Source organism: Vicia villosa, linkage group LG3 (genome assembly GCF_029867415.1).
Source record: "Vicia villosa cultivar HV-30 ecotype Madison, WI linkage group LG3, Vvil1.0, whole genome shotgun sequence".
Lineage (NCBI taxonomy): Eukaryota > Viridiplantae > Streptophyta > Magnoliopsida > Fabales > Fabaceae > Vicia > Vicia villosa.
This window is the reverse complement of record NC_081182.1, coordinates 205,997,890-206,009,912: the sequence shown is the minus strand read 5'-3', so window position 1 is coordinate 206,009,912 and position 12,023 is coordinate 205,997,890. Positions and strand designations below refer to the sequence as shown.

Here is a 12,023-nt window from a genome sequence, read left to right as displayed (position 1 = left end):
TATATATCAATATAGTTCAAAACCTCCTATGTTTGATGGAGAAAAGTTTGACTATCGAAAGGAAAAAATTGAAACTTATTTCATGGCTTTTGATTTTGATATATGGGATCTAGTAGTTGATGGATACAATTATCCAGTAGATGATAATGATATCAAAATTGCAAAAAGTGCAATGTCAGATGATCATAAAAAGACTGACAAAAATCACTTCAATGCTAGATCTATTCTACTATCTGCTATTTCTCACACTGAGTATGAGAATATCACAGATAAAGAGACTGCAAAGTATATTTTTGATTCTCTTAAGATGACTCATGAAGGCAATGCTCAAGTTAAGGAGACAAAAGGCTCTGGCCCTAATCCAGAAATATGAAGCCTTCAAAATGGAAGACGATGAATATGTTGAATCTATGTTTTCAAGATTCTAGATGCTTGTTGCAGGACTCAAGGTTCTGAATAAAGGATATTCTACTTCAGATCATGTCAAGAAAATTATCAAAATATTGTCTAAGAAATGGAGAATGATGGTAAATGCCTTGAAGTTGTCCAAGGATCTGAACAATACTAGTCTTGAGGAACTAATCAATTCTTTAAGAAGTCATGAGATTGAACTTCAAGAAGATGAACCTCGGAGAAAAGGTAAATTTGTTTCTCTGAAGTCTAGGTCTGAAAAGACAAAGGCTTTTCAAGCTGAAGAAGAAGAATCGAACGAATCTGAAGAAGATTCAGATTCAGATGAACTCTCTCTAATATTCAAAAGGATAGGTCAGCTATGGAAACATAGACAAAGCAAGTTCAGAGGACCAAGAAAAACAAAAGGTAGGTCTGAATCTACATCTGGTTAGAAGAAAGCTTTTGAAAAAGCAGTTACGTGTTACGTGTGCAAAGGGCCTAGACACTACAAGAATGAATGTCCCGAGCTCAGAAGAGACAAGAAACCTAAGAAGGGTCTTTTGGCAACATGAGATGATTCAGAAGAGGAAGATTCTAATGAAGAACAAGCAAACGTGGCACTCATGGCCAAAATAGTCACAAGTGAAGTTTGTTAGAACAAGATTGAGAATCTATATTCAGAATCTAGTTTTGATGATAACAAGCATATATTTTGTGAGTAACAATTTTATTACTAATGGTTTCATTTAGTGTGCAGATACTATGTTATAAATCTTATACAAGACTCAACAGAAAAATAATACGCCAACTACATCCAAAAGATCGATGAAGCCAAACATCAATCATTAAAAGTTCTGATCCAGAACACATCAACTACCAAAGACAACAGATAAAGAAGAAAACAAGCAAAGAAGGAAAACAAGCTTATTTAGAAAGAGCACGCAACTATAAGAAGCTTTGGTTAAGATCAGAAGATCACACACGAAGAAAGATCGGAAGTTCTGAAATTATAAGTTCTGAAGCTACAGCGTAATGAGATTCAAAATACAAACATCAGTTGTAGTCATATACAAGCCAATGAAGAATCTCCAACTCAACATACAAATTGAGTAAAATATAAAGAGCTTAGAATCTAAGGGAGAGTCGCTAGAAATATCATTACATGCAAAACAGTTGCAACATTTAAAAGGAACAACTCCCAAGGCTGAAAGAAGAAGCAACCCACATGCAGTGCATTGGAAAGACAAGCTCAACCAAAGAAGCACGCCATCAACTGTAATCATCATGTTGAGGATAAGGTTCTTCCAAGAACAACACATGTCACAAAAGGCTCAATCCAGACGAAGCATTCAAGACAACATTCAAACAAATCTCAACGGCTAGATTCCAACGGTAACATACCAAGCTCTTTAAATAGATCAAAACTTCAGACTTGAACATATGCATTCTGGCATGCGTTCGTGTATGCATCTGAGTATGCATCCAGAGTGAGCATCAGAGTATGTATCCAGGATACATCTACAGAGTGAAGATCAAGAAATATTTTAGAAGAAAATCTGTAGTGAGAAGCTGATCATGAAAATATGAAAGAAGAAATGTTGAAGACATGTATCAGAAGTTACGCAAGAGGCAACATACATGAAGTGTATGATGAAACAAGAACGTTGAAACATCAGTCTCCCAAAAGAATAGCTCAAGAGAAGACAGACAGTTCCTAGTAAATGAGCAGTATGCTTCACAGGAAAATTGAGCAGTACATTTGCTAAAGATGCAACAAAAGTTGATGATGAAGATAGAATCAAAAGATATAAGAGTTGCTGCTCCTTATGTGATTCTGAGAAAAGAAGATGAAGATGTTTCTAAAGAAGCATTCAATTCCACGACCAACCACTCAACATATGCTTAATCAGAATTAAAGGAGATGGTCTTACAAGAAGGAGTGATTGCTCCAAAACTTCAACCTCCATATTCAAGGAAAGAATTAAAGAAGAAAATTTACACAAGAGTTGTTGCTCTTTATCTTCTTACAGAAGAAGAAGATAATGATCATTCTGATGAAGAATTCTCAATAAGGGTTGTGTCCCTTAATCAGCTTTCAGGAGATACAAGAGATCAAGACAGAAGCATCCAACATAAGAGCCAAGTCTCTTAATCTGCTTATGCAAAGAAGGAGAAAATCTCAATCAAAAGATAATAGAAGAAGACCACAAGTTCTGTTGTAACTTGTAATACAATGTAAAACACATAGAGCTGTTGCTCGCAGTGTGTTATATCTTAGAAACTTCTGATAGAATGTTTAGGCTCTAGAAGTGACTTCTAGCCAGTGAGTCGTAAACATATGTATTGAGAATTGGAGACTATCTGCTTAGCTAAGAAGCACTTATGTAATCTCCAGAAGATAGATGAACGTTATATCCTGTTGGGATCCCTGAACAGTTCATTATCAGAAGTTAGTCACAGTGGTTTGCTGTGCATGGTTAGTCACAATAGGATATTTGTGCAGAGTCAGTCACAGTGGGTAGACTGTGCAGGGTGCCTGAGTCAATGGACGTTATATCTCGCAGAGATCATTGAACGGTCATTGTCCAGATGGTTAGTCACAGCAGTTGGCTGTGCAGGATGGTTAGTCACGACGGAGGTTCGTGCAGTTGTAATCATGATTTGGTTATAGTGGATTAAGACCTCTGGTGATAGGAAAATCACCTGAAGAAGGTGGACTAGAGGTAGCCTTAGTTAGAAGGTGAACCAGGATAAAAATGAACGTGTCCTTTACTTTCTGCACATGTCATTTTAACCTAGAACTTCCAAGATTTAATCTGTAGAATTGTACTGAGCAAGTCATAAGTTCTAATTTCCTTTAGAAGTTAAAATGAACATCTTATTGGTTATGTTGTTCTACACTTCATGCTTCCGCAACATCAAAGTATAATCCAATAGATGATTAAGTGAAAGAAAAGACGTTAAAGAAAAAGAAAGGGAGTTTTAATTGATAAAGAACACAATTCAATCCCCCCTTTCTTGTGTTTTTCTCCACCTTCAAAGTTATCTCAGAGTGTGAGCCCACAACAGATGATGAGTCAGACTCTAAAGACGAAACATAGGTACTTTCTTCTCTCTCTCGTACTCAACTTGAATCTTATTTATCAGAAATGATGAAAAGACATCATCATCTTCTTGGCAAGAACAAAACTTTGAAAAAGGCTTTTGTAGTTGCTTCTGAGAACTCTGCTAAGTATGAGCAAGACAATTATGATTTAGACAAAAACGTTTTTTCTTTAGAAAAATCAAATCTTGCTCTTAAAAGTAAAGTCTAAAAGTTAGAAGAAGAAGAAATTACTTCTATAACATCTGTTACTGATGAAATAATCAGATACGATAGAGCTTTTTAGCATTTTTTTATAGCTAAAAGCATAGATAGAAGCAAGATGGATTCTATGATCTATGGTGTTAGCAGAAACGGAAGTAGAGGTTTGAGATATTCAGGACCATCAAAAATAATTGATGAGACTCTGATTTTCATACCAAAACCTCTCTATGAAATTTCGTGTTTGCTAGCACTGAACTGAAATGTTCCGAACAAGAAAGTTCTGATTCTATTACATCACAACTACGGACACAAAAGGAAACTTCTAAAACTAAACATCATGCACACATTCCACTTGATTATCCTGTTGCACAAGAGTCCAAAGGTGTCAAAACCTCTAGAACTACTAACAAGGGAGGACTTGGAAAGTGGGTACCTAAGGATGAGATAATATATGTTGCAGATATCCTTGATGGCTCCACTGAGACATCAGTCATGGTACCTGGATAGTGGTTGCTCGCGACACATGACGGATGAAAGGCGTGTTTTCCAAGATTTGGAACTTAAGTCTAGAGGCGTTGCTGGTTTCGGAGGCGTTGTTGGTTTTGCGGGCAATTAGAAAGGAAATATTATTAGCTCTAGAACCGTTGGTAATGGTAAGTTTTCTTCTATCAATAATGTTCTTTTAGTTAAGGGTTTGATTCACAACTTTTTGTCATAGAAAGTTTCCTCAGCTTCCTTAGTATCTTCATCATTGTGTGATTCTTCTTCAACTTCATCTGGGATACACACTTCAACATCGACATGCTCCACCTCAACATGAATAGCCTATAATTTTTTACTCTTTCAGGGTATCCCATGAACATTCATCTCAGAGCTTTAGGTTCGACCTTGTCTTGCCTAATGTGAGCATAGGCTACGCATCCAAATACTCTAAGTTTATGGAGATCAGGTTTATGTCACAACCAAACTTCTTCAAGTGTCTTCATATCTAATACAGTTAAAGAACATATGTTTATCAGATATGTTGCTGTCAAAACTGCCTCTGCCTAAAACACCTTATTTAATCCTGTACTAGCAAGCATTCATCTAACTCTTTCCAAAATGGTTCGATTAAACTTTTCAGTCAAACCATTTCAATTATGAGATCAAGATGTCAAAGTTAATCTCAATAATAACAACGCCAAATGTCAATTGATGTTCAGTAGAATCTCTAATGATCTCTAGTCCAATAATCTATGATGATGGTGTTTATAAAAAAGACTTATCAAACCTCATCAGTTAGAAAAAGTCAAGTCCTAGATAAAATCCTGAAACTATGAAGAATCAAACAAGGGATCTTAAACTTTAAAAGTTGGAAAAAAATAGAAAGTGTGTCAACTCGTCTAGTCCGTGTCTGAGTGATCAAAATATTATAAAAATATTATAACTATTAAATTACTAAGGCAATGCACACGCTCACCTAAAAGTGTTTTAAAACTTTCTAAATTCGCTTAAAAAGTTTACGTCAAGGTCCATTATGTCCTCTTATCATTAAAAAGTTTCAAAGTGGTCTTTAATTGTTCAAAAAAGACTACGTTAATCTTTTTCGTCCATTTTGTTGATACGGTGTCAACATTTGCATGGGTGGCATCTGACGTGGTACTTGGTCATACGTAAGGCACGTGAATTGACACACATTCATCTTCATTAAAATTTTGATAAAATATTCTAAATTTTTTGCTTTTCCTAAATTCAAACCCAAGCTATCTTGTTTGCAAGCAATAACTACTTTCCACTACACCACTTCATAATTGATGTTTCTTGTTTCATTCAATTTTATTATTATTATTATTATTATTATTATTATTATTATTATTATTATTATTATTATTATTATTATTATTATTATTATTATTATTATTATTGCTACTATTATTATTATTATTATTATTATTATTATTATTATTATTAATCTCCTCTGGAATCTACTGATTAAAGGCTTAATGCCTCTCAAATAGAAAGGGGAAAACAAACCCTAGTTTACAAACATGAGAGGTTCAGGTCCAAGGGAGCTAGAATTCGCACAATTAGAGATGAAGGAAGCATGGAGCTCAAATTCGCACAATTAGAGATGAAGGAAGTATGTCAATTGATGTTCGTAGAATCTCTAATGATCTCTAGTCAAACAATTTCTGATGATGGTATTATCAAAAAGGCTTATCAAATCTCATCAGTTAGAAAAAGTCAAGTCTTAGATAAAATCCTGAAACTATGAAGTATCAAACAAGGGATCTTAAACTTTAAAAGTTGGAAAAAAATAGAAAGTGTGTCAACTCGTCTAGTATGTGTCTGAGTGATCAAAATATTGTTAAAATATTAGAGTAACTATTAAATTATTAAGGCAAAGCACACGCTCACAAATCTATGAAATATTTTGGGACAGAGGGAGTAGTAGATTTGTTGCACAATTAGGAACCTCCCCCACATAAAATGGATTATATTTCTTCGACTATGAAATTTTATCTAGTAATTAAACATGACTTGTCCAGGTTCAAGGTATTATACAACAAGAATATATTTGTTGCTTTTATACTGAATATCGTAAAGATCATTGTGAATCTAATTCCAATTGCAAATGAACAGCTAGATGAATTACACATACCACTCTTTTTTATTTAACTTGGTTTTTTGGGTTCTAGTTATCATCAAACTTTGAGAGGCCGCCAAAAACAATCAATGATTGTTTGACGGGTTGATCATGCCTTTAAACTTTTGGAAATCATCAATCTGAATATGCAAAGTCAATCAACATATGTGAGGGAATTATACTCAATCACATAAGAAATGGTGATAATTCCGGTTTACAATCTCACCATCCAAATTGTTGCATACAAAAACAGGCACAGTACATATAGTATGATCATACAAACAATATTTGGCACTTCAACTAGTAACAATATTGCAGACTAAATATTGTTACATTTGAACAACAGAGCTTCTGCCAACTTCCCAAACATTAATAACAACTCCCCGCTTCTATTGTCTTTAACCCTTGACATAGCCTATATTTGGCTTTTGAAGGAAATTGTGGTAACACCCCACGTTTCACAAAAGCTACAACTTGTAGCTTCTCAAAATCGCGGTACAAATGGCTGAGGACACGCGGTAGCGGTATACCACCGCTTTACCAAACACACGCTTAATGGATCACTTAATATCTTCCAAATAAAAGCTATCTATCAAGTATGGACATGCAGATTCCTGCACGTTAAATAAGGTAATGTAAGAAACAAAAATATGTCAAATGATTCTTATAGACTTATGTTATTAACACGACTCTTGAATTTGTATTAACAAATACATCATATGATCAACAATAAAGCTGACTGCTAGATACTAAATTAAAAGATGATTTAGCAAAGAAACTTGTGAATTATCCACTAATAATAACACTATAACCAAAGATATCTTTATAAACAAGAACAGAGAAGGAATGAAAAATTAAAACAAACCAATTATAAATGTCTCCGTCTAAGAGGTTTTTTTTTTCTGCAATCAACGAAGTCAACTTCTGCCGAGGGTGAATTTTGAAGCAAGAAGTCCACAACTCCATCAGGTACGAGCGGAGATGGTTCTAATCCTGACTCAAATGCTTTCTCTATCCTAGATGCTTCTTTCTTTGACTTGATGTTAAGTAACTTTTCATCGCACAACAACATGCGAAATGCATATCGAATTTCCTCAATTTCCACCTTCAAAATCTTCAATTTACCCAAGGAAGTAATCTTAGACTCCAACACTCCAGGAATTAAGGAGAGAGCCTATGCAATGAGGGATGCAAGCAGATTAGTCTAAAGCAAGTAAAATAATGTTTTATGAAATTTAGAAGAAAATAAAAACACACAGCCTCAAAAGATGTTAAGTTAATGTACCTGAAGAGTAGCAGCAGTGACGGTCAATGATTTTATATTAGCAAACTCCGAGAGCCACTTGATCAAAAAGAAAGGAGGCCGGCAACTATTTGGAAATAGTTCGACGTCAATATGTACATGTTCAAGAGAAGAAATATTGCTCCAAGAGATATCCTGATAAGAATATCCACGAAAAACAAATGTACAAAGACTCGGAGTGCAAAGAACAATTTTGTAATATTCGTCATTGTCTGATTCAATGTGCATAGTAAAATTGACGAGGGACGCGCTTGATATGCAGAAGGTTCCTGCATCTTTCACGAAGCATTCAGAAATGAGCAAACTTTTCAACTTACTAAAGGCCGAAAATGGTTCTGCGCAACCATTATCGCCACCATAAAATGTAAGATTCTCTAGCTCCAAGGTGGATAATGCTGGCAAAGTGAGAGATTTAGGATACGGGTTTTCCATAGCATGATGAACATAAAGCTTAAGAGTAAGAGTGTGTTTGGATGAAGCATTTTAATGAGGTAATGTAATGTTTTGAGGGAATTTAAAATGATTTGCACAAAATTTATTGTTTGGATACAAAAATGAAGAATTGTTAAAATGATGAAATTTTATGGAGTATTTTATCTAAGTTAAATTTAATCATTTTAAAATGACACCAAAAACCAAAGAATTTGAAATTCCTTCGTACTCCATAAAATATATTTGTTACTATTATTTCTATAAATTTTGCAAATTGGTCCTCATATTTTCTAAAATTACAAAATTGACCTTAATTTTTTAAAAAAATTGCAAATTAGTCCTTAATAATTTTTAAAATTTACAATTTGGTCCTTCAAATTTTTAAAAATTGCAATTTAATCCCTATTTTTCAACTTTTTAATTTGGTCCAAAAAAATTATATTTTATAAAAAATAACCCCAAAAATCTAACATTGAATTACCTTAATACTCCATCCAAACAAAATAATTTAAAATGAATGAATTTCAATTGAATCATTTGAATTGCTTTGAATTTTTAATTCCTTTAAAATTTCCAATTACCTCATCCAAACACACTCTAAGGGTTTGTTTTTTATAGCCAAAGTAACCGACTCTTATCACGCGCGTATTTTTCCTTCTTTTTTTGATATTACCATCTTACCCTCAATCATATTTTCAAATCTTTTTTTTTTTAAGATTCAAATTATTACTACTAATTATTAAAGCAACATTTCTTAAATGTTTTTTTTAAAAGATATTCATCTCGTATAAAATTAAATTTGAGAAATCTTATTACCACTAAAAATAATATATACATATATATTATTTTTGTTTTAGAATTATTGTCAAAAATATTAATAGTAAAGTTATTTTATTATTATTCAATATATTTATCAGTAATTTTATCTTTCAGTTATTATTCAATAATTTTATGTTTATGTTATTATTACATATTTTGATTAGTAACTTCATGTTTCCGTTAATATGATTTATAATTCACAACACACTTTTTTCGTCCAATTTTTAAAATGGTTTTGAATCTTGTTTTGAGTTTTGCAAACAAAATTTTTTCATTTTCAATCTCCTACAAGTTACAATTTATTGTCGTTTGGATATACATCTCATCTTAGGGTGTGAGATCTGTGAGGAGAATCGTTTTTGTGATTAATCTTTTCTTTGAAGATTTCAGTGGTTTGCATATCTGTGGCTGAAATCTAGAAATCCAACAATAAAAGAATGAGGTTCTTCTCTCCACAATTACCTTGATAGAGTTGTGTTGAAGTCTACAAATAAAGTTGGAGTTTTTCTCATCTTCAGACAGGTAAAACTCAATATACTGTTAGGATCGAATAAAGATCGTTGTAGAATGAAGAAGTATTTGAAAATAATTACCAAAATAGCAACTTTTAAAAAAAACACGTTGTCGCCAGGGGGTGGCGACAACATTTAAATTATATTGAAGTCGCCAATGGCCCTGGCGAATGCATGCAAAAAACAGGTGTTCTCGCCACCCCCTGGCGACAACACCTCCCTTTTTTTTTCAATTTTTTTGTATAATTTATTTTACCTATTATTTTTAACTATTTTTTTAGTTTGGAAAAATAATATAAATAAATAGGAAAGTACCAAATACATTAACCATTAATCATAATAAAAAAAGTACATTAAAATAAAAAAAACAAAATACATTAATGATAATAATAAAATTTCTATTGACCTCCGCGTGGACCATGGTACGATCCGCACTCAGGTTGTCTAATAACTCGTGTAGAAGGATCACGAGTTGGGAGTGCTCCCCTATTCCTGCGACACCCCCTCTATTTGGTTCCTCTTGTGTTTGAATCGACGACCCCTCAATGCATTCCGGGTCTACAAAATTTGTGAGTCGTCCTTGACCTCTAGAATTCCCGCTATAGGAAAGGCGGGTGCCCACGACGCCTTCAAAGCTTTGTCTTGGTGGGTTGAAATTTCTCCTAGTGGGTGCGGCCTCGAAGTTTGGTCTTTGGAAGTTGGTGGTGGATTCAGTTTGGTTAAAATACATTGGTTGTGGTGGTGTATTGAAGTTCAATGGTTGGTTGGGGTATTGTGATGTTTGTTGGTCGAATGAGTTGTATGACGGGTATTCCTCTAGATCCTTTTTATTTCTTCCCCGGGACTGTACTTCCCTTCTAACTGTGACATCAGAGTCCGCTTCAGGTTGTTGAAGTCGCGGATGTTCCAAAACGTAACCGCCATAGGGGGTTTGACCGGAGCAAAAATAACATGCCCATAACATCTTTTGTATTCCGGCGCCGACACAAGACGTCTGGATAATGTTTGTTGCCATGGGTCCGGCCTTATGCGAGACATGATCAATAATGTGAAGTGAAAATGGAAAAATTGAAGGAGAAAATAATGAATCTCTATTGCATGATGGGCTTCTATATATAGGCAAAAATATTAGGTGTTGTCGCCACCGAAGGAGGCGACCGGGATCACTGGATGATTCTTGGTTGCACAATTAGGTGTTGTCGCCACCCAAGGAGGCGACCGAGACCACTGGATGCAGGTAAAATATAATATAAAAAATTGAAAAACAAATAAAGGGGAGGTGTTGTCGCCCGGGGGGGGGTGACGACAACACTAAGTAATTGTACATAGTCGCCAATGGGCTTGGCGACATCATTGGGCTTTAGGTGTTGTCGCCACCCCCTGGCGACAACGTGTTTGTTTTAAAAAAAAAGTTGCTATTTTGGTAATTATTTTGAAATACTTGTTATTTCTGGAATTTTTTTTTAAAAAATTGGTTATTCAAAAAAAATATTCTAAATCTCAAGATTGTGATCTTTTATTTCTTATTGTATTAAAATGATTTATTCTACACAACTCATGTAACATGACGATGATTCAATAAACATATTGATTATTTTAGTTACTTGTTTCATCTAATTTCCATGTTGTATCGTGATTGAGTGATGTATATTCCGCCCCAAAACATATACTTTTATATGCACATTTTCGGTTACAAAAATAATTTTTGAACTCATATTTTTGAAATAAACATTTTTAATCAATCAATTTTTTTAAAGAAGGTCTGTTCAACCCCTTCCCCCTCACTAAAACTAGTACTTCTACCCGTGCGATGCACGAGACAAAATGTAGATATATATTGTATTTTTATATAAAAATATAAGGGTTAATAGACATTTGCCCCCTTGCCATATAGGCGATATTCGGTTTACCCCCCTATTAATTTTTTTTTTTGGATTACCCCCCTGTATTTTTTGGGTACCCCCCTAAGCGTGTAAAAAACAGTGAAAAATCAGGGGGGGTAAATAAAAAAAAACAAGTTTACAGGGGGTCCTAGGGGGGTAAATCATATAACTTTTTATATTTCAAGGGGGCACTCCAAAAAAAAAATTTAATAGGGGGTAAACCGAATCTCGCCTATATGGCAGGGGGGCAAATATCTATTAACCCAAAATATAATTGTATGAAAATAACAAAAATATATATTTTTTCATATTATAAAACAAAAAGTGCATTCCACTGATACAATAAGAACATGAAACATAAATTATCCTTCTCTGACTTTCTTTGCAATTGAACAAAAATAAAGTAAATTAATCTTGAAACTTGAAAGTAAAAAGAATAAATATAAAAGAGAATGTAAAACTTTTTATAGCACTGATAATGACATATAACCTAATTCATTATTCATATGTTGAAAGTGAATTAAAATAGAAATTTAAACAAACTTACACTATGTATGTAATGTGCAGCAAAACCTTTCTAATTTGTAATTGACACTATCCACCTATTTAAAAAAAGAAGAAGTAAACATCACACAAATTAATGAAATCATATATTTATTTATATATTTATATATTGAGATATAAAAGTATTGAAGTAAAAATTTTCTAACCATCCGAAAATCATTCGATACCATAATCAATCAATAGA

General features: G+C 33.6%; 1 protein-coding gene across 1 annotated transcript; it reads right to left on the bottom strand.

Annotated features, from left to right (window-relative positions):
* Positions 1–6,513: 6,513 nt before the first annotated feature.
* On the bottom strand, positions 6,514–8,080 carry LOC131593374 (uncharacterized). The gene is made up of 3 exons (XM_058865850.1): positions 7,612–8,080; positions 7,192–7,500; positions 6,514–6,940 (listed from the first exon to the last, which is right to left on the bottom strand). The coding sequence occupies exons 1-2, from the start codon at positions 8,059–8,061 to the stop codon at positions 7,195–7,197; spliced, it is 756 nt and encodes a 251-aa protein (XP_058721833.1). The 5' UTR covers positions 8,062–8,080; the 3' UTR covers positions 6,514–6,940; positions 7,192–7,194.
* Between the last annotated feature and the right edge of the window lie 3,943 nt (positions 8,081–12,023).